Source organism: Mastomys coucha, unplaced genomic scaffold (genome assembly GCF_008632895.1).
Source record: "Mastomys coucha isolate ucsf_1 unplaced genomic scaffold, UCSF_Mcou_1 pScaffold11, whole genome shotgun sequence".
Taxonomy (NCBI): Eukaryota; Metazoa; Chordata; class Mammalia; order Rodentia; family Muridae; genus Mastomys; species Mastomys coucha.
The window spans coordinates 10,388,531-10,414,859 of record NW_022196893.1 but is presented as its reverse complement, the minus strand read 5'-3'; the positions used below and the strand labels follow the sequence as shown (position 1 = coordinate 10,414,859).

General features: G+C 47.9%; 4 protein-coding genes across 4 annotated transcripts in view; 2 read left to right on the top strand and 2 right to left on the bottom strand.

Annotated features, from left to right (window-relative positions):
• Josd1 (Josephin domain containing 1) overlaps window positions 1-7,440 on the top strand; it is a 14,497-nt gene extending 7,057 nt beyond the window's left edge. Inside the window, exons 2-4 of the mRNA XM_031349518.1 lie at window positions 3,884-4,012; window positions 4,129-4,323; window positions 5,445-7,440. Of these exons, the coding sequence (XP_031205378.1) occupies window positions 3,884-4,012; window positions 4,129-4,323; window positions 5,445-5,544 (424 nt within the window). The 3' untranslated portion in view covers window positions 5,545-7,440. The remainder of the gene's footprint in view (window positions 1-3,883; window positions 4,013-4,128; window positions 4,324-5,444) is intronic.
• A 1,473-nt stretch (window positions 7,441-8,913) lies between these two features.
• Window positions 8,914-10,677, bottom strand: Tomm22 (translocase of outer mitochondrial membrane 22). The gene is made up of 4 exons (XM_031358116.1): window positions 10,541-10,677; window positions 10,271-10,389; window positions 9,765-9,882; window positions 8,914-9,575 (listed from the first exon to the last, which is right to left on the bottom strand). The coding sequence occupies exons 1-4, from the start codon at window positions 10,655-10,657 to the stop codon at window positions 9,501-9,503; spliced, it is 429 nt and encodes a 142-aa protein (XP_031213976.1). The 5' UTR covers window positions 10,658-10,677; the 3' UTR covers window positions 8,914-9,500.
• Window positions 10,678-15,995: 5,318 nt separating this feature from the next.
• Cby1 (chibby family member 1, beta catenin antagonist) lies at window positions 15,996-24,606 on the bottom strand. The gene is made up of 5 exons (XM_031349496.1): window positions 24,478-24,606; window positions 21,952-22,066; window positions 17,898-18,003; window positions 17,701-17,819; window positions 15,996-16,678 (listed from the first exon to the last, which is right to left on the bottom strand). Exons 1-5 carry the CDS (start codon window positions 24,582-24,584, stop codon window positions 16,598-16,600), a joined length of 528 nt encoding a protein of 175 aa, XP_031205356.1. The 5' UTR covers window positions 24,585-24,606; the 3' UTR covers window positions 15,996-16,597.
• A 31-nt stretch (window positions 24,607-24,637) lies between these two features.
• Window positions 24,638-26,329, top strand: part of Fam227a (family with sequence similarity 227 member A) — a 48,588-nt gene continuing 46,896 nt past the window's right edge. Inside the window, exon 1 of the mRNA XM_031349473.1 lies at window positions 24,638-25,077. The gene's annotated coding sequence lies outside the window, so the exon portion shown is untranslated. The remainder of the gene's footprint in view (window positions 25,078-26,329) is intronic.

The following is a 26,329-nucleotide window of genomic DNA, read 5'->3' as shown; positions in this document are numbered from 1 at the left end:
TTCTGGTGTGTCTGAAGACAGCTACAGTGTACTTAATTATAATAATAAATAAATCTTTAAAAAAAAAATAAAGTTATGCTCCATCACGGCAAAGCAGGAAGGAGCTCTTTGACAAGGCCAACAAACACTCCTTTTTATATAACCTAGTCTGTTGGGGGGTACCCTATTGCAGAAAACCCCTCTAGGCAGGTTGCGGCTAGCTTGTGGAACTACCCTATTCTATGCCAGCTTTTATTGACATAGTGAGTGGAGACACTAGCGTCCAGATTGTGAGTTCTCTTGGAGGGAACCTGCTAATCTTGGGCTGGCTTGCCTTGTGTTTTTGAGATTTCTTGTTCTAGTGCCCGATCCTGGGCTTTCTGGGTAATTGAGGGATGAGACTTGAAACAGAAAAGAAACTAAAAGGGGGGGGCACATTAAAAAAAGAGTATGTGTGGGTATGTGGCCATGAGTACAGGGACCTGTAGAATCTAGAGGCAGCGGATTCCCTAGGAGCTGCAGTTAGATGGTTGTGAGCTGCCTGAGGTAAATCTTAGTATCTACTCAGGTCCTCCAGGAGAGCAAGCAGTCCTGGCTGATGAGCCGTCTCTCCAGCCCCATGCCTCAGGCTTTTTTTACTTCTATAGAATGAACTCACACTTCTTATTGTGAGGCTTAAAATGAGGCACTTATTAAGGCAGCTGCCCTAGTGATGGCTGTCAGAAGTAAGTGATATGTGCTTCATGTGTGGGGAAGCAGTGCCTTTGCTCTGGAGATGAGCATGAGAGCTTTCTCTTTCAAGTTACTATTATTAAATGTGTAGGGTGGTGGTAGCAATGTTCTCCAGTAATGTCACTAAGTGAATCAGCCACACTCCAGGGTAGGCCCCACGGTCAGGAGCAGTTGGCCAACAAATTCTTTATTTGCATTGTTTGTTTTGTTTTGTTTGTACAATTGTTTGTTTTTTCAATCTTTCTTTCTAGTTTGATTTTCCTTTTGTTGTATTTTGAGAGAAAAACCATGATATTGAGTAATTAGGGAGGTAAGAAGGATCTGAGAGGAGTTGAGGGGAAGAGAATGAGATCAAAATATATTGTTTGAAAATAATTAAAGGGGCTGGAGAGATGGCTGGGTAGGTCACCTACTGCTCTTCCAAAGGTCCTGAGTTCAAATCCCATCAACCACATGGTGGCTCACAACCATCTGTAATGAGATCCAATGCCCTCTTCTGGAGTGTCTGAAGACAGCTACAGTATACTTACTTATAATAAGTAAATAAATCTTTTAAAAAAAATAAAGACATCAGTCAAGAATTTTTTTTTTTTTAATGTCAGGGGTATTTACCTGCACGTATGTTTTTGGGTTTTGTTGTTGTTGTTGTTGTTTTCTTTTTTTCTTTTCTTCTTTTTTTTTTTTTTTTTTTTTTTTTTTTTTTTTTTTTTTTTTCCAAGACAGGGTTTCTCTGTGTAGCCTTGGCTGTCCTGGAACTCTGTAGACCAGACTGGCCTTGAACTCAGAAATCCGCCTGCCTCTGCCTCCCAAGTGCTGGGATTAAAGGCATACGTCACCACTGCCTGGCTCCTGCACGTATGTTTGTGCATCATACATGTGCCTGGTGCCAGCAGAGGCCAGGTGCCAGCAGAGGCCAGAAGGCGTTGGATCCCCAGGAACTAGAATCACACATTGTTATGAGTCATCACATGACTGCTTGGAATCAAACCTGGGTCCTCCCTAACCTGAGCCACTCTCCAGCCCTAAACCCCTGCGATGCCCAGTGTCCCAGCACTCAGGAGGCACACAGGTGGATCTCTGTGAGTTTGAGGCCCGCCTGGTCTATTTATTTTTATTTTATGGGTATGGCTATTTTGGCTGCATGTATATTTGCTTCCCGTTATGTCCACTGTTTGTGGAGGCCAGGGAAGGGCTTCAGATGCCCTGGAACTGTAGTTGCAGTTTGAGCCACTGCATAAGTGCTGGGTCATCCTTCAAGTCCTTCCATCCCCCTTTTGTTTTTTGAGACAGGGTTTCACACTATAGTCCAGGCTGACCTGGAACTCTCAGCAGCCCTGCCTCAGACTCCTGGTTGTTGGGATCACAGGCGTGGACCACCATCCTTTGCAACTGGAGAGTTTTAAACTGTGTCAAGGGCATGTTTTAGATTTGAAGAATGGGGTTTGTGATATGGGTCAGTTGGCAGGGTGTTTGCTTGGCATGCATGAGGCTGTAGCATTGCTAACACCCACCCCAAATCAACATGGGCACTATGCTTGAAGAAGTTTTTGGTTTTAAGCAAGAGTTCTTAAAATTTTAGAATTGACTTCTTTGGGTCAAAATAGATATTTTCTTCTGGAAATGACATGGCACTGCCTCGGGCCCCTTCCTTCCTGAGGAACCTGCCAGTTTCCATTCTTTCTCCATCGTGTGACATGCACCTTTGATCCTGTCACTTGGGAGGCAGAAGCAGGCAGATCTATCTCTTTGAGTTCCCAGACAGCCAAGGCTACGCAGAGGGACCCTGTCTCAAAAACAAACAAATAAACGAACCAACAAAACAACCACCAACAAAAAGACGTTGACCCTCCTTCAGTCAAAGTGGCCTTCCTCATCTGCTGGCCTGTCCAGACTGTGAAAACAAAGTAATTTTGGGAGTGTCCTCAGCACAGGCCTTGCTGGAAAATGGAATTTCTAAAAGGAGCAATAAAAAGAAAGGGCTTGACATAGTAAGGTGCTGTATACCCATAATCTTGGCACTCTGGAGCTGAGGCAGGAGGATCCCGATTTCATAGCTAGCCTGAGCTTAGTTGAAAGCTGCGTGGGGACCTGGCAGTGGTGGCGCATGCCTTTAATCCCAGCACTTGGGAGGCAGAGGCAGGTGGATTTCTGAATTCAAGGCCAGCCTGGTCTACAGAGTGAGTTCCAGGACAGCCAGGGCTATACAGAGAAACCCTGTCTTGAAAACAACAACAAAAACAAAGAAAAGAAAAGAAAGAAAGCTGGGTGGGCCACCAGAGCTACAATTAAGTACCTTTTTTTTTTTCTTTTTTGAGACAGGGTTTCTGTGTGCAGCCCTGAAGGTCCTAGAACTTGCGCTGTAGAGCAGACTGGCCTTGAACTCAGACATTAACTTGTTTCTGCCTGTAAGGTTTTTTCCCAGTTGACCCTTTGTGCTTTTAATGTTTCTTTTGTTCAGGATACACACAGGCACACACACATGCACACTGCCTATAGATGGGTTCTGCATTCCAGTGAAACAGGCCTCAGTACCCTTTATTGCCTTTCATTTGGCTCTAGTTTATGCAGTTTGCTGTCTGTCCCAGCCACTGCACACATCTGAATAGTTAATGATTACAGAAGTGCAGACCTTACAGCATTTAAATCACAGGCAGCAAGGGTAGCAGTTACTGCCTGTGCCATTTAGAAGACCACATACCAATTACTAGTGCTTTTTGCTTTTATAGGAAAGGTCTCACTTTGTAGTTCCCACTGGCTCACCAAGTAGATGAGACTGGACTTGAACTCAAAGACTTGAGTTTGCCTTGTCTCTGCCTCACGGGTGCTAGAATTACAGCCCTGTGCCACCAGCATGCCCAGCTTTGCCAGTGTTGTTGTTGTTGTTATTATTATTATTAATTATTATAAGGTTTGTGTCCAAGCAGAACATCAGCAGTAGGATTCTGCAGTGACAGGCCAGTGCCTCTTGTGGTCACTCTCTTTACTGTAACTCCCAACTCAGAGGGCCAGCTAGGACTCAACCTTCCTCAATTGTTTTGCATCAGGAGAGGCAATCTCTAGGCTAGCAGGAACCAGCTTCCAGGGGCAGTGTTATAAAGTGCTTTTCTGGTGGTACAAGCCTGGGGAGTCTGGGCAGATGAACAAGCCTAAACGTTTCCTTTTACATTTGTAGGCTGTCTCCGAACACTATGGTGACGCCCCACAAGAAGAGCATGCTGGGAAATGGGAACTATGATGTGAATGTCATCATGGCAGCACTTCAAACCAAAGGCTATGAAGCTGTTTGGTGGGACAAGCGCAGGTAGAAAACCAACCTTGATTTGCTGAAAGGATCAGGCTGTGATTCTAACCCCAAGTGAATGGGGGCAACCATGGAGTGTGGCTGCCCCGGAGCCTGACACCTTTTCTCTTCTGCAGGGATGTGGGTGTCATTGCTCTAACTAACGTCATGGGCTTCATCATGAACCTGCCCTCCAGCCTGTGCTGGGGTCCACTCAAGTTGCCTCTCAAAAGGCAGCACTGGATCTGTGTTCGTGAGGTGGGAGGGGCCTACTACAACCTTGACTCCAAACTCAAGATGCCAGAGTGGATTGGAGGCGAGAGTGAGCTCAGGTAAGCCTGCAAGGCTGGGCTGCTGGGAAAGCTGGGCTCATCTGATTGACAAAGGAAATGAAATTCCTGTGTCCTGGGTCCTTTCCCTGTCCCCTTGGAATCATAGAGTTTTGGACTTAAATAGGACTCCATTCCTTTGATGAACAGGGTTCACATTTTTTTTTAAAAAAATTTATTAGTATATCTAAGTACACTGTAGCTGTCTTCAGACACACCAGAAGAGGGAGTCAGATCTCATTACAGGTGGTTGTGAGCCACCATGTGGTTGCTGGGATTTGAACTCAGGACCTTCAGAAGAGCAGTCGGTGGTGCTCTTACCCACTGAGCCATCTCTTCAGCCCCAGGTTTCACATTCTTTGATTCTAGCTTTCTGGTGTGGTGGGACTGACATTGTCACCTCTCTACTTAGACAGCTGCCAGTTAAGAGAGAAGAGGATGATGTCATTCTAGACAGGGCTGCGTTTCTATGTGAAAGACAGGGTTTCTCTCTGAATTCCTGGCTATCCTGGAACTCCCTATGTAGACCAGACTGTTTTCAAACTCAAAGAGATTGGTCTTCTACCTGCCCTTGCACGAGTCACCTCCACACGCAGCCCTATGGCTGAAGTTTTTCCTGTTATTACTGTATGTGTGCAGGTACCTGTGTGCTCTTGGGCATGTGTGGAGGTCAGAGGACAGTTTTCAGGGTTGGTCCTCTCCTTCCACTGTGGGTTCCTAGGATCTCAGTCAGATTGCGAGGCCTGCCTGGCAAGCCCTTTACACCCAGGTTTGACGCTGCTGTTTGAAGCTTAGTAACCATTAGAATGTGCAATGTTCTCATCCTTTGCCTGCAGCCACTAGTGATCGGAACACATGAGAATGTGCAGGAACCGAGACTGGAATTCTAGAGGAGTGGAGGGGTAACCAAACATGGAATCTCTTAAGAGCCAGTCACCCTTGGGGTTTTAAGATCATCATGGGTGTAACTTGGTGGTGGTAGAAGACACCCTTAATCCCAGCACTTGGGAGGCAGAGGCCGGTAGATCTCTGATGGGGAGGATTCTGGTGAGTGGGTGGTCCTGGGACTGTAATCTGCAACTTACTGGCATCTCATTTCTTTTTGCCTATTCCCTTTTCCATAGGAAATTTCTAAAATACCATTTGCGAGGTAAAAACTGTGAACTCCTACTGGTGGTACCGGAAGAAGTGGAAGCCCATCAGAGCTGGAGGGCTGACGTGTGACAGTTCTGCTTGACCTTCTTTGTCTCAACCCTGCAGACCTCTTTGATGTGCTGTGGCCTCTACAGTCCACTTCCCCAAACATCTCATTGGGTTTTCCCTTCAGATTTGCCAGTGCAATAGGACAGATGTGTGGACTGTCACAGAGCCACCCAGCAGTCTGTGCCTGGGGGCAGAAGGTAGGAGCTCTGAACACTTAGGGCAAGCCATTGAATACCCTTTGCTATTTCAGAGAGGGGGCCGAAAAGGGGGTCCTTTGAGGGGGCTGGATTATTTCTCCCTTTTCATGAGATCTTGATACAGGTTCTGCTGGTAGTGTCACTGATGCTTCAGGTTCACAGAGAGGCCACCCGCCCCTTTTCTCTCCTGTGGCACCATGGGGTCTGAGGACACAGTACATGCAGAGCCCAGTGACTGGCTCAAAGGACCCAGAGCCAGGAAACTGTCTCTCAGGAAACTGTCAAGATTCCAGCAGTGGTACTGCATGCCATCTGCAGTCCATTATGCCACCTCTTAGCCCTTTTTAAATCCCAGCCAGCCTTGAAGTTTTATAATGAAAAGTTCTGCTATTCCAAAGTAGGTAAATTGCACATTATTCTAGCAAGACAATGGTGAAAGATATACCTAATACTATGTGAGTAAAGCCACAGTAGGGTAGTCACTGGTGGCTCTTCACTCTATGTCCCTACCATTTCACTACATTGACTGGGGAGATTCTGGGGCAAAAGACAATGAACAAGGATAATACTCATAGTTGGCCCATTTTAGCAAAATCAGAAACACATCTACCACTGACATCAAATTCCATGGTTTGGGACAGAGCTGGGTGAGGAAACTGCCATAAAGGTGAGCTTCAGGGTTTGAGGCCAGCAGGCACATCCTGAGTGCCATAGCTATGGCAGCAATCCCAGGTTGGTTGTATGCATTGAGCTAGAGCCTCTGGGTTTGACATCTGTGTAGTTTCTTTTACAAACAGGGTTGGCTCACCCACCTCAAGTAGTTCTAGACCATTTTTCCTCCTGTTATTTTGGAAAATAAGGGGAAATAAGTACCATACCCCCATACCAATGTGTTTGTGGTGGCCTTCAAGGCAGGTGACCTGGCCAGCCCTTACCGATCCATGGTCTCTGCAGGTCTGAGAGCTGCCCCACTGGCCTGCTTCCCCCTTGGCAGCAGAGCTACCCGGGGCTTGCATGTTAATCCTGAGCAAGCAAGCTTGTTGGGGTGAAGCGGGGGCTGTCTCCCCACTGTGACTGGAGTGCATGTTTACACCAGCACTTTTTCTGCACATGTATCTTCAATCCAACAAGGCCGTTTTTTATTCAAGTAGCAGAGGCCTCAAGTGGCTACTGCTCTGCGCTCAGCCATGGTTATCTGCACCATTTTCTACACCAGATCTGCTTGGCACCACGGGGAACTCTGCCCCTGCACAATGACATTCCAATCACTACCAGCCAGAAGTTACAGCCGACCTTGCTGATTGTCACAAGCAGGACCTTGGTCCATTGGCACTGTCGGTGATAGTAAGCCATTCTTGGGAAGAGGAGACTCCTCCCTACAGATCTGCTTGGGCCTGTGCAAATGGCATTGCAAATGAGTCCCACACATGTGGAGTACATGAGCTAGTGGGATGTACAAAGACGCTTAAGCATTTCAGGGCTGGTTCTGTTCATATCCAATTCTGGTGCTTAGGAACAGGGACCCATGTGATGCCCAAAGGGCAAAAAGCCCCATTCCTATTAAAAGGAAGGGGCATCCTGATCCTGATGCCCAGCAAGGGGCAACCCTACGCTTTGTTTATCTTGCTTTATTCCCTTTTTCTGTTGGCCTTGTGCTGGGTTTGTTTACAAAGATGTATTTTGTTTAACCAAATATTAAAAATGAAAACCTGAACACAAATCTACTTGTTGTCTGATTATTGTAAAAACCTTTGGTATGATTTTTACCACAGAAGGGATATCACCACTCTGAGACACATGAATCCAATTTCCTGAAAAACCAAGAGAAAGTACCCACTTTGTGGGATTAGTACAGAGGTGCCCCAGCCACACTGCTGGGCTTGCAGTGGGGAGGCTGAGGCAAGAGAGTCAATCTGGATTACAGTGGACTATACCGTGCCTCAGAAAACAAAAACACCCCTGAGGCATCTGGATTTATTAAGTTTCTTTCTTTTTTTTTATTTATTCTATGTAAGTACACTGTAACTGTCTAAAGATATACCAGAAGAGGGCATCTGATCTCATTACAGATGGTTGTGAGCCACCATGTGGTTGCTGGGATTTGAACTCAGGACCTCTGGAAGAGCAGTCAGTGCTCTTAACCACTGAGCCATCTCCCCAGCCCTAAAGAATTCTTTAGTTTTAAAAATGAGACTTCTGAGCTGGGCGGTGGTGGCGCACGCCTTTTAATCCCAGCACTTGGGAGACAGAGGCAGGTGGATTTCTGAGTTCGAGGCCAGCCTGGTCTACAGAGTGAGTTCCAGGATAGCCAGGGCTACAGAGAAACCCTGTCTCGAAAAACAAAACAAAACAAAACAAAAAACAAAAAGAGACTTCTGTTGGTGTTTCCCTTACTATTGAGTGAAAGGCCAGGCACACTGGAGCTGCAGATCTAGAGAGCATACAACATTGGCAGGCTTTGTGTAGACTCCTTAACCCACAGGAATAGCACACTTCCTAATCACATCGTGCTGTTGAGAACTAATCACATAAAGGGTTTAGAAAACCTACACGATAAACCAAAGCCAAGCTAGATGTGGGTCCTACACCATTGAGGAGGTTTTTCAGGCTTGATTGAGGTTTCTCAGCGGCAGGCAATTCTGAGTTTCAAGTCAGTATGGTCAACCCCATTTCAAGAGTAAAACAAAAGGCCAATATTAAGTAGGAAAACTGCAGAGCTCAAAGAGAGGGCTACAGTTAGATCTATTATCAGAGCCTCTGAAGTTACCCACACTTTCCGTGGGGACTCTGTAATATCACTAAACAGGCAGTGGTGACCCACGCCTTTAATCCCAGCACTTGGGAGGCAGAGGCTGGCAAGTCTGAGCTCTCGGCCAGCCTGGTCTACAAATGAAGTTCCAGGACAGCCAGGGCTACACAAAGAAACACACACACACACACACCAAAAATAAAAAGGAAAAAAAAAAGCTTTTTTGAGGCCAGCTTGGTCTATACATTGAGTTCCAGGATGGCCAGGACAACACAAAGAAACTCTACCTAAAAAAAAAAAAGGGCAAACTCCACTAACTTAGAAGCATGAAATGAGGTTGAAACAGAGGCACTGGCTTAAGCAAGAGGAAATTTGGCAGGCAATGTCCCTGGCTTTCTAAAACAACCTAGGTGTGAAATACTATCACAAACACAGCAATGACACTTTCAGTTCGACTTCTTTTAATATTTAAATACAAAAAGTGAGCGCTGACTTCTTTTTTATACATACACTGGTCTAAGAGGCAAACTGCAGAGGAAATGAGTGGTGGCCCTGCCCAGCCCCCTCTGGCTAGCGCTCCAGCCAGCCTCCCTTCTCTCCGGCACGCACAGGGATGGATCCTGGTGACTGTTCTGTACTACAGGTGTAATGGATGTTGTCAGTCCCACACTGCTCACATGTCCTAGACATTTCCATTTTTTAAAAAGTCCTTATGGTCAGGGGTACTTACTTCTTTCCCACAATGGGCACGTAAGAACTTCCTTAGGAGCAATTTATTAAAGGAGAGTGGGATAACCTTCCACATGGCTGTACTCCAGCATCGGAGTGAGAACAGGAAGTGAGGGCATTCATTATGAAGGGCACAGGTGTACCTGGGGTCTCTCCATGAGAAACGGAGAAAGTTCCCACTACCTTCAAATAGATCTATGTGCCAAGGTTTAAAAAAAAAAAAGAATAAAAAGTTCAATCAGCAGTTCAAACACAAATGAATTTCAAAGTTCTCCCACAAGGACAAATACCGAAGTAAGAATCTAGATCTTTCCAGGAAGTGGAGGTAGAGCCCCTGGCATTCCTCCTGACAGCCCTGTGTTAGGCCCTAAAAGTATCTGGAAAAGAAAAAATAAGACTGTTAAGACACTGTATAGTTTCAGTAGGTCTCTTTTGTCACACATGAAGGGTAGGCAAATTCTACACTAATGAGCACCTACAAGTACAGAGACCCACTCCCATTTGGAGTCAAGTGCCAATCTCCTTGGGGCTCTGCCGCTGGCCCAAAGCCAAGAGCATGTGCTTACCTGCCGTTGCTGCAGTTGCTGTTGTTGCTCCATTTGCAACTTTTCTGTCTCAAAGACAACAGGAAGAACCAGGATCATGAAGGAAGTGGTCCCAATCCACAATGCTGCCCTGGAAAATCTGCAGGGGGAGAGTGCATGTGGAGCCATGCAAAGAAAAGCAGGCAATCTGGCCAGGGCCGAACCTGAGACAGGACTTCCAATACAGTACAGCCCCCAATTTTCTGAAAGCGTACCCTACCCATTCCTTGCACCAGAGTCCTAGCAGAGGCAAGAGGAGCAGTAATTACCTAGTGATTACAGTGCGCTCTCATAAGCCTCGTGTATAGTAACTTTAGCCTGCTAACAACCCTGCCGGTAAGAACTCCATGCTGCAGAAGACCAACCACACTCGGGGTATGACAATGAATCCAAGGTCACTCAAACTCTGGTCTGCGACTTCCGACGCCCGGTGTCCTTTGACAGCACCCCCAATGCACACTCCTGGTGGAGCTACTTCGGCCCTTTACCTGTACATCTTCTGAGCCACGAAGAGCGAGAGATCAAAGGTGGCGCCGGCGGCCGACCGGACCCTCTCGGGAAACATCTCCGTCAGACCCCAGAGTCTCTCCGATAGGGTCTCATCTAGCTGTGGTGGAGGAGGTGTGGGGTCGTTGGTGAAGCGGCAGCAGCACCGGAGCCGCCGAGCCCGGGGCCTGGCCCTCCCCTGCCGCGCGGAGAAGCCACCCTCCCAGCGTCCACGCCCCGACCGCCCGCTTCGGCACCGCCGGCCCTGGCACCTCGTCATCGTCGTCTTCTTCCAGCTCCTCCTCGGCTTTCTCTGCCTCGGCTTTCGGGAGCAATTCTTCAGGGGACATAGGCTCCCCCGCGCCGGCTGCAGCGACGGCGGCGGCCATGGCTGTAGGACACCGGAAGCGGAAAGAACAAGCGAGATCGGCCCATCTCTGGCCAGAGCGTCTTCCGGGAGCGAGCAAAGCTGGCTAGAGAGCGAGCATTGGCCTCTCCTCCATCTCGCCCCCTTGGTGTCGCTAGTCTCTTAATTTCAACTGACAGTAAGAGCATGTTCAAGAAGAGATGCGGGCGCTTCTCAACTATTCTGTGCAGTTGGGTCTGGGCTTGGCTCCGAAACTGCATATTTTAGAGAGATCTGGTTTTTGAGATGTTTCTTGTGTAGCCCTGGCTGTCCTGGAACTCGCTCTGTAGACCTCGAACTCAGAATCGGCCGGCTACCTCCTAGCGTTAAAGGCGTGCACCACCACAAAAGAGCAAAACTTCTCTTATAGGTAGGTCTGTGTAGCCCACGCTGGCCTCAAACTTACAGAAATATGACTGCCTGGGCCTCCTCAGAGATTAAAAGGTATTGCATTGGTAGTCTCGGCTGGCCTTAGACCTCTTGCCTCAGCCTCCTAAGCATAGGGATTACAAGCGTGTGCCATTGCACTCAACAACGAATGTGTTAAATTTAAATGATGTGTATGTGCACAAGAGTGTGGGTACGCTTGGAGGCCAGAGAGGTCTTTGATCCCTGGAGCTGGAGGGAATACAGGCAGTCATGAAGCCACCTGATATGGATGTTGGAAATTGAATTTGGGTCTTTTAGAAGAACAGTAAGTAATCTTTAAATGCTAAGCCATCTCTCCAGCCCCAACAACACATAATTGGAAAAAACCTAAATCTTATTTTAAAAAATTACACTTTTATGTGTGCATGTGCATAGGTACACATATACCATGTTGTGCTTATGGAGATCAGAGGACAGCTTGCAGGAGTTGATTCTCTCTGTAACAGGGCCCCAGACCTTAGCACAACTGACTACATGATGGATGTGCCATTCAGGCACATCGCATCATCATCCAAAAATTGAAACAAAGATCTAGTTCAGCAAAGTCCATAGTTCTGGGAAAGTCTCTAAACGTACTCACCTTGGTTTTTGGCTTCTGTAGTTCTGCTTCTACCTAACTGTTATTAACTGAGGTATGTCAACCCAAAACGTGTTTTTTGTTTTGAGTGTGTGTGTGTGTGTGTGTGTGTGTGTGTGTGTGCGCATAGGTGCTTAAAAGCTCACCCCGAGAAAGGCTTGGTAGGCTATACTGAGAACCTGAACACCGGCTAATCAAGATTTTCTATGGCTTAAAACCCGTGTCCACGAAGTCTTCTCTAGTAAATATCCATAATATTCTTCTTCCACCATGTGGGTCCTGGAGATCAAATTATGCGCAGCAGCAAGCATCTTTAACCCACTGAGCCATTTCATTCCCCCCAACCTGGGGCCCACACACAACAGGAAAGCACGGTTTCGTATAGCCCAGGCTCGCCTTGAACTCATTTTGTGGTTAAAGATGACCTTGAGTTTCTGATCCTTGTGCCTCCACTTCATACTAAGACTACAGGTATAGTCAAAGATGACCTTGAGTTTCTGATCCTCCTGCCTCTACCTTGTACTAAGGCTACAGGTGTGTCATCACACAGGAATCAAAGTCAGGCCCTTATTCTACCAACTGAGCCACTAACATGGCTCAGCCATAACTTTTATTATAAATTTTTTTAAGAGACAAGGTCTCTCTATGTAGCCCTGGAACTCTATATGTAGACCTTCAACTCACAGAAATCTACCTGCTTCTCCCTCCAAAGTGCTGGGATTAAACTCATGCAACATCACATTCAGCATATATGTGAGCTTAAAAGAGAGTATGTTTAACAGTAAAAGGGTTTTCAACTATTGTAAAATTGCCCAGAGATCAAACAACAGTGGGATGGTGCAATGTTACCCTCAGACCACTGCGGGGGTAGACAAGATGATCCAGAAAATCCCAGAACAGGAGCAGATGACAGACCTCCAGAATGGGGGAGGTGTGTGTGTGTGTGTGTGTGTGTGTGTGTGTGTGTGTGTGTGTGTGAAGGGCAAATGCCCAGCACCAAAGGCCACACACAGTGAGTGGAATCAGGCCTGAGGTCACAAGGACAAAAGGACCTGTGAGTTCCAGTGAGTGGTGATGGTCCACCTGGGTGGGAGGGGGGTGTCCTAGAACCCTCAGCCCCTGGCTGGCCCACTGCCTCTTTCCTGGAGGATACAGGAACTGCCATTCCTGTTCTGGTCCTGTAAGGAAAAATTAAAGCTTTAAACCTGTGCTGACTAGGAAGAAAAGTTATGGGCCTAAGAATCCATCACAAACTGGCCACATAGGCCTGGGAAAGAGCAAACAAGTTGTTAGATATCATAAGAGCTGGCAGGTCAAGAAGACATAAAACTATAAACATAGAGGAAAACATGTCTAGGCAAACAAGGACATGTCCAAGGCCCAGGCCTGCAAAGACATGCCTGGCAGACACTAAGTAATGGACCATCTGGTCCTCTCAGATATGGTTTAAGGTCAGATGCTTTGTTGACTCAGATTAACACCAACCTTAGGAATTTTCCACTCTGCTCTGCACGTAATAGTTAATATTTGAACTAGCCAATCATGTATGACGACACTGATCCCTTTGTTCCCTCAGACCTTTTCCCTATAAAACCCCCTAACTTTCAAGCCTCGTGGTCGGCTCCACTATCTCCTGCGTGAGATAACTGTGGTGCCGAACCAGGGCGTCCTGAAATTAAAATATACCTCTTGTAATTACATCAAGATGTGGTCTCTCGTGATTCCTTGGTGTACGTCCTCCCGAGATTTGAGTGGGGGTCTCCCCCAGGGGTCTTTCAGTCCTGTCATATTTTGAGGCTGGAGGTAAAGCTCTTACTTGAGGTGTGGGGCCACACGGGCCTCTCCTGCCTTGCACCCACAGAAATTTATATTTCAGATCATCAGTGACGATCCTTCCCTAATCCAGCTCAGTACAGAACCTCATGAAATTGTTGCCTCGGTTACAAGAAATAGTGTCAAGGGGCCAGGCAATTTCTAGTGTGACTAAAAAAAGGCTTTGAGGGAGAATTTTAGCCAGAACCTGAAGGTGATATCTACCCAAAAAGGAAACTTGTAAGAATGACATGCTGGGCATTGAGACATCTGGGACAACTTTAGTCCTAGTACTTGGGAGACAGAAGCAAGTGGATTTCTATGAGTTGGAGGTTAGCCTGGTCTACGTATTGAGCTCCAGGACTACACAGAGAGATCCTGTCTCAAAAAACTGCATGCCTCTCAAAGGAAAAAAAAGTCTTCCTAAGGGAAATAGGGCTGAGGTGAGGGCTGTGTGGTGTTGTTGTTGTCAACGAGGGTTACTGTTGGCCCCTTTCTAAAACCACAACACTATCACTCTGTTAAAAAAAAAAAAGCCTGATGAACCAACCCCACCTGTAAGTCCCATGTACACACTGGTCACATCACTCTTCTGTTTTTACCTCATTGTGATAGGAACAGCCTGGTCCCTTCCACCTGTTCTCCCTACAAAACAGCCAGGGCTATGGCAGTGTTCTGCTCAAAATAAGTCCTTCACTGCACAGCTGCCCTATGACCTACTGACTCCAGCACCCTGCCTAAGGTGCCAGTGTTGGCAGAGGAAGTCACATCATTTGGACATAGAAGTGCGCCCCAAGTGATGCCCAAGGCTCCAGCTATAGCTCCTTTTCTTCCATCCCTCACCTCACTGGACTGGTTGCTTCAACTGAAAAACAGTTGTCATGAGAATTAAACATAGGTGCACACCTTTATTCACAGCACTCGGGAGGCAGAGGCAGGCACATTTCTGAGAGTTCTAGGCCAGCCTGGTCTATAGAGTGAGTTCCAGGACAGCCAGGACTACACAGAGAAACCCTGTCTCAGAAAACAAAACAAAAAACGAAAAAACCAAAAAACACAAAACCAAAAAAAATACCCATCATCATCAGTGCTCAATAAATGGTTGCCAAAAACATTGTGGTCTGGACACAAGCAAACTCCATTATTCTATAATCTGTACCTATTTGATATATCTGGATCCTTTCCTGGTTTCTTCAGTATTAAGCGCTAGCAAGATGACTCATGGGATAAGAACACAAGTCACTAAGCTTGACAACCTGAGTTTGATCCTCATGACCCACAAGGGACAAAGAAAACTGACTCCTGAAATTTGTCCTCTGACCTCCACATCGAGCAGCAGGACACATGCAACCTACCTCATAAAAACAGAAAATGTCAGAGTTAAAGGGGAGAAAGGTACATTTCCAGGTCTGGCTCTTAGGCTCTCTTGTCCAGACCCCTGCGGCGTTCAGCGAGCTTTTAGGAGGGGCTATAAGCCACAGCCTCAGTATAGATGCCTGTGTCACTGTGGGCTGGGATTCAGGCCTCCAGCGTTTGCACTGTCATCTACAGCAGTTTCCAAACTAAACAGTGTGTTGTCTCCTGGTTACAATTAAGCATGTTGACAGGGCTGAGCTGTGGAGATGTGGAGCTGAGGGGCTGCATGCAAGGGACTGAGCCCTCTGCCAGGCTCAATACCAAATGAGGAGGAGGTAACCATGGTAGCCATCCTTGGCTTAATGCTCTGGCTCCATGCCTCAACCTGTGCTCCCTGCCGAACTCTGAGGTTCGGACCAGCTAGTGGGCACCGGTGCCACCTCAAGGACACAGGTAAGCAGAGGAATTGGAACATGAAGTCACTGTTTCTCTTCCAGGATGGACAAGAGAGCCTGAGAGCAGACCTGGAAATGTACCTTTCTCCCCTTTAAGTCTGACATTTTCTGTTTTTATGAGGTAGGTTGCATGTGTCCTGCTGCTCGCTGTGGAGGTTGGAGGACAAATTTCAGGAGTCAGTTTTCTTTGTCCCTGTGGGTCATGAGGATCAAACTCAGGTTTGCTAATTTGATGAAATCAAGTCTACTAATCTGACAAAAAGATCAAAGGGCTCTACCGCATCCGCCTCCCCTCGGTGGGCTCTTTCTAGTCTCCTAGCGAGTGTCCCCGGGCTCTGTCTTCACTTCCTCCTGCGGTTGGAAATCTTCAGTTCATCCAGTTCCTTGTCCTTTAAGTGGGACTCTTCTCTGGCTAGAGGAGGTTGGTTCACACTAACCTGGGCACTGATTCCATGCCTTTCACCTCTCAAGAGGTCCAGACCAGCTAGAGGGCACCGGTGCCACCTCGAGGATGCAGGTAAGCAGGGGAGTTGGAACATGAAGTCGCTGTTTCTCTTCTAGGGTGGGTTTCCCCGTCAAAGCGCCATTTCCCTATTCTAAACACCTTCTCTTTCTGTAGAGCAACACAAACTGAGAACCCAGGCTCTGGTTACTTCCTGAGGAAACGACACTTTGTCTTTTTCTTTTGGCTGTTGTTGTTGATCTATTTTTGCTACACAGAGATTATTGAACACCATTTAATAAAAAATAGAGTAAATTAGAATGTGCTGTGGAAGACTGGAGCTTGCTGCTGGAGAGCTGATGCCCGAAGAGGCTGTGGATTTGGGGATGAGGGCTCTTTAAAGGCAGAGAGATTATGGCTGGGAGTTTGGGGGCTGGGGTGCAGACAACCCAGACTCACGTACTGGGCACCCTCACAAGAGGTGCTCTCTGGAAGGAGTCAGTGTCAAGAGGTGAGCTGCCAGCTGTCTGAACTCTGAGACATGGACAGTTATATGCTGTCACTGCCGACAGCAACCAAAGACTCATTGTTCCTAGGCCCTCCTGGGGTATGCTTCAGATTGACACCCTGGGTGAGTCTGGGGTGCTGCCTTGGCTATGGCCCTGGTCTGGCACCTTCGCTTCTTCCATCCATCTCTCTTCCCTATCCCCTGTCCCAGGGAGCCAGGGCCTGGTAAAGCTGTCTCCTAGGGCAAGTCTACTAATCTGATGAAAAATCAAAGGGCTCTGCCGCATCCGCCTCCCCTCAGTGGGCTCTTTCTAGTCTCCTAGCGAGTGTCCCCGGGCTCTGTCTTCACTTCCTCCTGCGGTTGGAAATCTTCAGTTCATCCAGTTCTTTGTCCTTTAAGTGGGACTCAGCGGTGGTTTCTGAAAGCTGGAAGTAAGAGCATCAGGCTGTTACGAAAAAAGCTATGTCCAGGTCACGCTGCAGACACACACAGCTACTGTGTGCCAAGGAAAACTACCGTTCCTCACCCAGCTAAGCCTTGGTCAAAGAGGAATTACCCCCTCCTCATGCCTCTAGCACATCTACACAACTACATGGCATACCACATGTGAAGACAGAAAAAACACTCGCTGGGTGTCTGGAGATTATAAATCACTTTGCGCCGTCTATCTCGTATAATGGCACTTAGCAAACAATGCTATAAAAAAAAAAAAAACAGGTCTGGGGGATGGGATGCTCTAAAAATAGTGCTCCGTTCCTCATCAGTATCTTTGACCAGGCTTTATAGTAGGAGGAGGCAGACACTGAACATGAAGACACAGGGCAGGCGGGCGGGTGGTCTCTGCTTCTCAGAGCGTGTTTGTGGCTTGTAGTATTAGTTCCACTAATTAGTGCTACTCTGCTGCCAGCTGTCATGCTGGAGAGATGAAGTCACAGAGTAGTTAGCTGGTGGAGCAGAGCAGCTTCCATCAGCTCCCTCACGCCTGTCATCCCCTGCGCATGCACCGCCAGGCCCAGCACACACAAGAGATGGACATTAATTCAGTATGTGCCCTTTGCAGGTCTGCACTGGGCACTGATTCAGCTTATTTGAGGCAGGATGCCTCTAACCATGAGCAGATACCACCACCACCTGGGATGCCCTCATCTCCTTTCCATTCTTGCCACTATCCTGGTACGTCTCTCCACTGCATAGGCCTCTTCTCCTGGGCGGGTATCAAACACTGCTTGGACTAAAGGATATCCTTACCACAGGCACAGAGATTGCGGGTACTATAATACATCCCTGCTCCAGCCTTTGGTGGCAAGGCTGGCTTTTATATTTGTGTGTGGGTACCCAGGAAATGGACCCGGCAAGTAGGCCCTGGGGAAATCAGTTGGATGGCTAGATTTGAGGTAGGGCTTCCCTAACGGGAAAACCTAGGCATCACTTGGGATTGCCTCCTCACCATGTCTAGCAGAATGTCCACTTTCAGACGCAGGAGATTGTTTTCTTCTTCCAACTGCTGGTTTCGTTTGCGCAGGCGCTGAGTTTCCCTCCGGTCCACACCGCCACTGATCACTGAGTCTAGGGGACACAGAACAGGAATGAAAGGAGTCTCCTTCTGCCACCCTGACTGACGAAACATCAGGAAGTGCCACGCACCTGCCACCCACTGGCCGTTTTCAAACTTCAGGCTCTGCCCAGCCAAGTTCATGGTGGGAGTTCCATAGTCAAGGCCCAGCTCCAGTTCCCGAGTTGACCGATCTAACTGTGGTAAGACACCAAAAGTGATGGCTCAGGAAGCCACAGAACAAGAGATGATATCAGAACGAGAGATGATGCCCCCAGCTTCTCCCACCACTTCTAGTACCAACAAAACTGACATCTCTCCTTCCACCAGGGCTTAGCACCTTTAAAGACACAAAAAAATTTTTTTTTTGAGACAAGGTTTCACTATGCAGCCCTGGCTGTCCTGGAATTCACTCTGTAGACCAGGCTGGCCTTGAACTCAGAAATCCGCCTGCCTCTGCCCCCCCAAGTGCTGGGATTAAAGGCATGTATCACTACTGCCCAGCTTGTACATTTTAATATATGTAGTCATACTTGGTTTTAATTCATTCTCTTCCTCTTCTGTGTATATTTATAATACAATGAAATTTGTAAGTTGTTTGCTAAATGTGGAAGCACAAAATCCTAACAGTTCCTGGTAGGACTTGTTTAATGTATGAAGCTCTAATTTCTGTATTCTTTGACAGAACTCATCAAACATTCCTAAGTCAGGCCTGACACCTGCTCATTCAGATATGAGTTTGACCAGCTCTGCCAGAAAGAAGCCTTTAACCCTGAGAGGGAGACATGAATAACTTGACAAGCTGGTTGTGTGCACATGAGTGGGCGAGCATGCGTGCGTGCATGCGTGGGTAGGTAGAGAGAGAGAGAAAGACAGGGTACAACTCCTTCAAGTGTGTGCTGAAATGTCCTTTGCTTGGCTAGGACTTTCTTGAGCACCCTATATAACAACTGTTTCCACATCACTCTCCTTGTTAAAATGTCTGCCCACGATGGGCCGTGGTGGCACACGCCTTTAATCTCAGCACTTGGGAGGCAGAGGCAGGCAGATATCTGAGTTCGAGGCCAGCCTGGTCTACAGAGTGAGTTCCAGGACAGCCAGGGCTACACAGAGAAACCCTGTCTCAAAAAACAAAACAAAACAAAACAACAAAATGTCTGCCCACTCAACAGATGCAGGGACTTGGTTCTCCCTCCCCCTCACGCCCCCCCTTTTTTTCTTGTTACTGGGGCTTGAATCTTGGGATTTGAATATACTTCCACTGACATATATCCCTTAAAGTGTGTGTGTGTGTGTGTGTGTGTGTGTGTATGTGTGTACAAGTGCTCATGTGTATGAATGCTTACACATGTGTGGAGGCCAGAGGGCAAGCTCAGGTATCATTCCTCAGGTGCCATCCACAGTTTGAAAAAACTTTCAGGCCAGGTATGGCCACCGCACACCTCTGACCCCAATACCCAGGAGGCAGAGGCAGGCAGATCTCTGTGAGTTCAAGGCCAGCCTGACCTACAGACAAAGGTCCAGGACAGCTAGGGCTACATAGATAGACCCTGTCTTGACTCTGCCCTCCACAACAATAAAGACATCAGCATATAGGCCATTAGCTCTCATGATGGTTTTTTTTTTTTTTTGAGACATGGTTTCTCTGTATGCCCTGGCTGTCCTGGAACTCACTCTGTAGACCAGGCTGGCCTCGAACTCAGAAATCCGCCCCACCCAAGTGCTGGGATTAAAGGTGTGCGCCCCCCCCCCCCAGGCTCATGATGGTATTTTCAAACAAAGGCGTGCTGTAGGTAGGGTCTCTTTTTTCCTCCCCTCTGCATTTTCCCTAGTAACGGCCCTTTTCCCATTCACCCTTCTTCAGTTCCTGTGTTGAGGGGCTTTTCACTTTCCTGAAGCTCATGAAGCAGGCTGGCTGGCTGCCCTGTGAGTCCCAAAGATCCTCTTGTCCTCAGCCTGGTGTCTGCTTCCTATGCCCTGCCCCTCACTCATGTGCTACAGTACCCAGAGTTTTGCTTTTTATTAGATTTTTAAAATTAGAGTTGATTGTGCGTGTGTGTGTGTGTGTGTGTGTGTGTGTGTGTGTATGTGTGTGTGTGCACATGTGTATGTACATACACCACATACATATTTGGTGCCTGTAAAGGTCAGAAGACATTGGCTGCTATAGAATTGATGGATAGGGAAGATGCTCTGGGCAGGCAGAGCAACAGGCATAGAGGAGGTTCTTGTAAGGTTGGGTGAAACAAAAGGTGCACAGAGGACACAGCCATAAGGGCCTTATGTGCCTCCCTCAGGACCTGAGCCACTGTCCTACACAACAAGATGCTATTAAGTCCCCTGGGGGATAGAGAGATGGCTTAGAGGTTAGGAGCACTGGCAGTTCTTCCAGAGGTCCTAAATTCATACCCAACTACCACACAGTAGCTCATAACCATCTATAATGAGGTCTGGTGCCCTCTACTGGCCTGCAGGCATACATGCAGGCAGAATGCTGCACACATTAAAAAAAACCAGAACTCTCAAATGTGTTGTGTTTCCTTATCCCAGCACTTGCCTGTGAAAACCTGCAAATACTGCATGGAGGGTGAGCTCCCAGTCACTCTCAGACAGTAGCTTTAGAAGCAGGCTGCTGCCTTTAGGACAAGGGTTGTCCCAATGAGAGTACCAGGTGCATCTGTGTCTCTGGTGTCTGGAAGGAGGCTCAAAGCCCAAGGCATGGAAAACTAGGATCCCAGAATGTTTATCCCTGGCCTTAGCGGGGCTGCCATCATGATCCTAACTGGGTACTAGAGGCAATGGACTCAGAGCCTTCAGAGCTGGGGTGATCCTGGCTACCTAACCCACAGACCCGTAAAGACTTGGCTCATCTGCACAAATGTCATGTGGGAAGGGACAAAGAAACGAGGGTCTGTCATCTCTTGGTATGAAAGACCCAGCAGTAGCACCCAGATTTAAGGACAGGAATATGGTGGGAAGGAAGCACCCAGTTTGTGGTCACAGATGCTGAAAGTGTTGTGTGTGTGGACCTGTGTGCATCTGCACCGGGGACGGGAGGGCATCTCATAGCTAGGAATGACTGTGCAAAGTTACCTTTGTCCCAGTGCTGTCATAGCCCCAGATGTTTTTGGACGCCCTCTTTTGGAACTATTATCCTTTCAAAATAAACTTGATTTTTTTCTTTTCTTTCTTTCTTTTTTTTGGTTTTTCGAGACAGGCTTTCTCTGTGTAGTCCTGGCTGTCCTGGAACTCACTCTGTAGACCAGGCTGGCCTCAAACTCAGAAATCCCAAGTGCCTCCCAAGTGCTGGGATTAAAGGTGTGCAACACCACTGCCCAGCTGATTCTTTTTTTTTGAGCTTTTTTTTTTGTGGGGGGAGCAAGGTATGGGGGTACACACCATTAATCCCAACACTTCGGAGACAGAAGCATGCAGATCTCTATGAGTTTGAAGCCATCTTGATCTACACAGCAAGCTCCGGGACCACCAGGATTACACAGAGACTCTGTTCTCAAAAGAACAGTAGATTTATTTTTACTTTATGTGTATGAGTGCTCTGCCATCATGTATGTCTGTGAACCTTATAAATGCAGTGCCAGTAGAGGTCAGAAGAAGGTGGTGGATCCCCTGGAACAGTTGCTACAGATGGTTGTGAGCCATCCATGTGGGGCCTGGCAACCTAACCCAGGTCCTCTGCAAAAGCAACAAGAACTCTGTTGAGCTATCTTTCAAGGCCCCAGACATGACATTATTTCATTTAACTTTTGGAGACAGAGTTTCTCCCTGTACCCTGGATGCCCTGGAACTCTCTAAGTAGACCAGGCTAGCCTTGAACTCACAGACATCTTGATTGCTGACAGTAAAGGTGTGCCACTACACCCAGCTTGGATTTGATCTTTAAACATGACTAACATGAATTATCTGAACAAGTCTTGAAACTAAAATGCAAGCCAGATTGGACAACATCACCTGGGATCATACCACACCGAAGCTGGCTATCTGTCATAGTAGGTTCTTGAACAAACTCTGATAGTCATTCCCATGCAGGAATTCAAACTTGACTAATAATTTAAACACCACAGATGCCCTCCTGCAGTGTTGCCTCTTCACCCAGCGACCACCCATGCCACCCCAGTCTCCACTCACAGAATGTAGGTTGGAGAGCGAGGCCGACTTCCGAGGAGGGGTCTTCTTTGGGCTGAATATGCTCCCAAAGAGAGGCATCCCTGACTGAGTGAGGAGACACCAGCGCTTCCTTCTCCTAGGGTCAAACAGATCAGTAACCTTATCTCATTGTTCTCTAACCATCAGAACGTCTTACCCTTGATGATTACCAGTCCTGGCAATATCTACTGGGAAGAGTCGTCCGTTCACACAGAACAGCAAAAGAAGGCTTGAGGTCCTAATAGTTCTGTTGGAGTTCCCCTGCGCACGTGCTACGTGCTTCTTATGGGCCAGGCTGTGTATGCCAAGGCCTTTGCATAAACACATTTAACTCACAACTGCCCTTCGACATGTCTCTCCTACTCACCCCATTTGGCTGGTGACATTTGGAAAGCCAAGGTCTTCAATGGGAACAGGCATTGGAACCAAAGTTTGTGTGGCTTCACAGTGATGCTAATCTCAGGCAACTCTGTCACGGGTTGGCCTTGCCAGCATTACAGTGTGGAGCATGGGAGGACATTTCTACTATTCCTATCAGCTAGGAAGAGCAGCACCAGGAACGAGAAACTTCTGCATAGGGGGCTGGCGAGATGGCTCAGAGGTTAAGAGCACTGATTGCTCTTCCAGGGGTCCTGAGTTCAATTCCCAGCAACCACATGGTGGCTCACGACCGTCTGTAATGAGATCTGATGCCCTCTTCTGGTGTGTCTGAAGACAGCTACAGTATACTTACATACATAAAAAAAAAAAAAAAATGTGCCGGACGGTGGTGGCACACGCCTTTAATCCCAGCACTTGGGAGGCAGAGGCAGGCAGATTTCTGAGTTCGAGGCCAGCCTGGTCTACAGAGTGAGTTCCAGGACAGCCAGGGCTATACAGAGGAACCCTGTCTCGAAAAACCAACAAAACAAAACAAAACAAAACCCCAAAAAAACAAAAAACAAAAAAAACCTTCTGCATAGATGGCATAGATGGCATCCTAAAGCCATGAAGCCATGAATTTCACTCCCAGATGTAGAGTGGTGCTTATCACAGTCCATGTGTCAAGTCACCTGTCCTGAGAGGCAAAGTCTTCAGGAGAGAGCCAGCACATGATGGTAGTAGCAATGACACTCACCAGCACACTAGCTTTAATCACAGCACAACCTCATGCAATGCTCATAAGATCAGTGACATCACCACAAGGCTTCATGGTACTTTTTTTTTTTCAATGTATGTGTTTATGTGCTATATGCATGCATATGTGCAGGTGTGTGTGAGTGTGTCTATGTGTGTGTGCTTTATGAATATTTGTGTGCAGATTCGGAGTCTGGAGGCGGTCATCAGGTGTCCTGTTGTATTCCCTTTAGACAGGGTGGTAGGTGTGTGTGGTGGGGTGGTGTCTCTCACCGAACCTGGAGATAGACTGGAGGCCAGCAAGTACAAACAGTCCTGTCTCTGCCCCCAACAGTGCTAGAATTGCAAGTGTTCAAATTTGTAGCAGGCTTTTACTGGGATGTTGGGGATTTGAATCCATGTCCTCAATGCTTGAGCAGCAAGCATCCACATTCCCTGAGCTTTTCCCCCAGTACACTTCAGATTTTTTTTTTAAACACACACACACACACCCTTCAAGGTACAGGCCATATTGGTGCCCAGAAAGATGCTCCCGTATCAGCAGCTGCAAGACCTCTGGATGACTGGATAAGCAGTTCTGCTGAGATCCTAGGGTTCTTTAGCGAAGCTCTCTCTTAGAGGACTAAGGGCCAAGAAAGTTAAGGGTTTGTGCCTGGTTTCCAACCAACACTGTTGCTCACCCTCAGGGGAATCCCAGCATTTTATCCCCCAAGGGCCTCAATGGCTTTGTTTGCTGTTGTTTTTAATGTGTCTGGGTGTTTTGCCCCGGTCCCACGTTGTGCCTTGTGTCTGCAGATTCCTGCAACTGGAGTTACTGGCGTTTATGAGCTGGGAATTGAATCCAGGTTCTCTGCAACAGCAGCCAGTTCTCTGAGACTCGGAGCCATTTCTCCAGCTGCGAGCCCCTTATTTATAATCACGAATACTAACAGCACACAGCTCATAGGTTAAGAATGTTTTCATGCCTTTAATCCCAGCACTTGGGAGGCAGAGGCAGTCGGATTTCTGAGTTCGAGGCCAGCCTGGTCTACAGAGTGAGTTCCAGGACAGCCAGGGCTATATAGGGAAACTTTATAACAAAAAAAAAAAAAAAAAAAAAAAAAAAAAAAAAAAAAAAAAAAAAAAATTAAAGGAAACATCTTTGGTTTTCATTGGATTCTCAAAGGAAAAGGTGTGAAAAAGTTAAGAGCCAGCCAGTCTCGCGTCTGCAGGCTCACGGGCCACAGGACCCAAAGAGGGTTAGAAGACCTTCAAAGGATGGGTCAAAACACCATCTCCGAGTTACCGAAGCAAAGATATGCCCGTGGAGCACGCCACCACCCGGCCTGCCCGCTGTCCTCTCCAGGGGTACCCGGGCATCCCACCCACCACGACTGCCACTCCCTGGTGTACCTGTCTGCGAAGCCCACGTCCACAGCTAGCCCGCAGCCTTCTGCAAGGATCCGCCCAGGCCGCGTCAACCGCCGCGACCGCGTTGGGCGGGCGCCCGTCGCGCGCATGCGCAGCCTCTCTGGCTTCTACCACTGAGGATGCAGGGGGACAGGGGGAACCACCTCCGAGACGAGCCTCTGCGAAGCAGCGGGGCCCCTGCCGCCTCCCTCCGGCTTACGAATAGAAGACAGCCTTGGGCACGTCTTCTGGAGATACCCACACGCCTTGTGGCATAGGCTGGAAGAGGCGTGCCCCCGTATATATGTTGGTCTGATCCCCGGGTCAGCGCCGCCGTCGCCATAGTAACCGCGTTCATTGGCAACAAAGCTGGCTGAAAGCTGCTTTGTTGTGGTAAAAGTGTAAGTGGTGACCCAGGCTGGACTCACAGTAGCAAAATGGCCCGACCTGCGGCTCCCCCGCCCTGGCCACAAAGCAAACCGCGCCCCTTCCCAGTGGTTTGGGGCCGCGGATGCCGATGGCCCTCCGGAGCTCGGTCAGGTCACCGGAGGGGCCGGTGTCGGGACCCGCCCTGAGGCTTCGAGATTTCGCCGAAGCTTTCAGGTAAGACTAATGGACGCTAGCAAACTGGCTCTTGCCAGCCCTGCCTCCTCCACACTCCCACAAGCAAGGAAAACCGAGGTCCGGGGAAGGTCGCCCAGTGAACAAGGGGCAGAGAACTGGAGAGTCAGCGCCAGGGTTCCTCAAGTCCTAAGGGCGGTATTGTAGCTCAGTTTGGTAAATGAAGAAATGGGCCATCCAGGAGGCGTTTCCTGGCTGCCTAGTGGGTGTACGAGGTCATCCCAGGCATAAAGAACAGGGACCAGCGTTCTATGTCTCCAAGCAGTTTTCCTCCACCTTTGCCACACAGCATTCCGAAGAGAGAATTCCACATCAAAAGCAACCATATCTAGCATAGCAATCACTAACAGAAACAAAGCTGAACACGTTTGTAAATTGCGATCCTTCTAGCAGCTTTTTGATGTTGAACCTAGAGCCTTGTGCACGCTGATTCCACGCTCTACAGGTGATATCCCCGAAACACCTTTCTTATTTGGAGATAAGTTCTCACTAGATACTCCTTATCTCATCTTCCTGCTTCAGCCTCTCCTCTGGAATTACAGACATACACCTAGCCTGGCTTTGCCCCCTACCCTTTTGTTTTGCTGTATTTGTTTGAGATTTGAGACTGGGGCTCACTATGTAGTTCTGGCTGGTCTCCCAACTTACAAAAATCCTCCTGCCTCTGTCTCCAGAGTGCTGGGGTTAAAGGCTAAGCTACCATACCCAGCCCTATGATTTTACAGGTCAATTTAAAACAGATTAAATTAACTTGACTATTGTTGCACTTAACTTGATTTGTCAAAAATAAGATTGAACAAATGTTTTAAATTTTACCATGTATTGGTTTCTTAATTTTAAAAGAAATTTTACCTTCTTCAGTTACGCTAACCAAATTTAAGAACTTTGTTTTCATGTGTGGGTAGTGGCCATGGGACTGGGCAGCACCCAAGGAGCTTCCTTCCAGCCTCTGTCTGCCTGCTGTTTCTTCTCCCCTTGAGCCAGTTAACTCCTGCTCTTCCTTCAGCACCTTGACCTCTGTAACTAGGTCAAAGCAAACTGTTGCAGCACTTCAGAGGCAGAGGCAAGAGGAGCTCTGTGAGTTGGAGGCCAGCCTGGTCTACATAGCAAGTGCCAGGCCAGCCAGGCCTATGTGGTAAGATGCTGTCTCAAAAACAAAAACGACAGGTGGTGGCGCATGCCTTTAATCCCAGCACTTGGGAGGCAGAGGCAGGTGGATTTCTGAGTTCGAGAC

Bases quoted from the DNA above. Each gene is read 5' to 3' on its own strand.
- Cby1 (XM_031349496.1), bottom strand. From the start codon at position 24,584: ATGCGCGCGACGGGCGCCCGCCCAACGCGGTCGCGGCGGTTGACGCGG. The intron at 22,067-24,477 runs GTACACCAGGGA...GTTTGACCCTAG, and splicing joins GACGTGGGCTTCGCAGACAG to GAGAAGGAAGCGCTGGTGTC. The intron at 18,004-21,951 runs GTGAGTGGAGAC...GTCTTACCACAG, and splicing joins CGCTCTCCAACCTACATTCT to TTAGATCGGTCAACTCGGGA.
- Tomm22 (XM_031358116.1), bottom strand. From the start codon at position 10,657: ATGGCCGCCGCCGTCGCTGCAGCCGGCGCGGGGGAGCCTATGTCCCCT. The intron at 10,390-10,540 runs GTGCCAGGGCCG...CCTCCACCACAG, and splicing joins AAGAAGACGACGATGACGAG to CTAGATGAGACCCTATCGGA. The intron at 9,883-10,270 runs GTAAAGGGCCGA...CTCCCCCTGCAG, and splicing joins GTGGCTCAGAAGATGTACAG to ATTTTCCAGGGCAGCATTGT.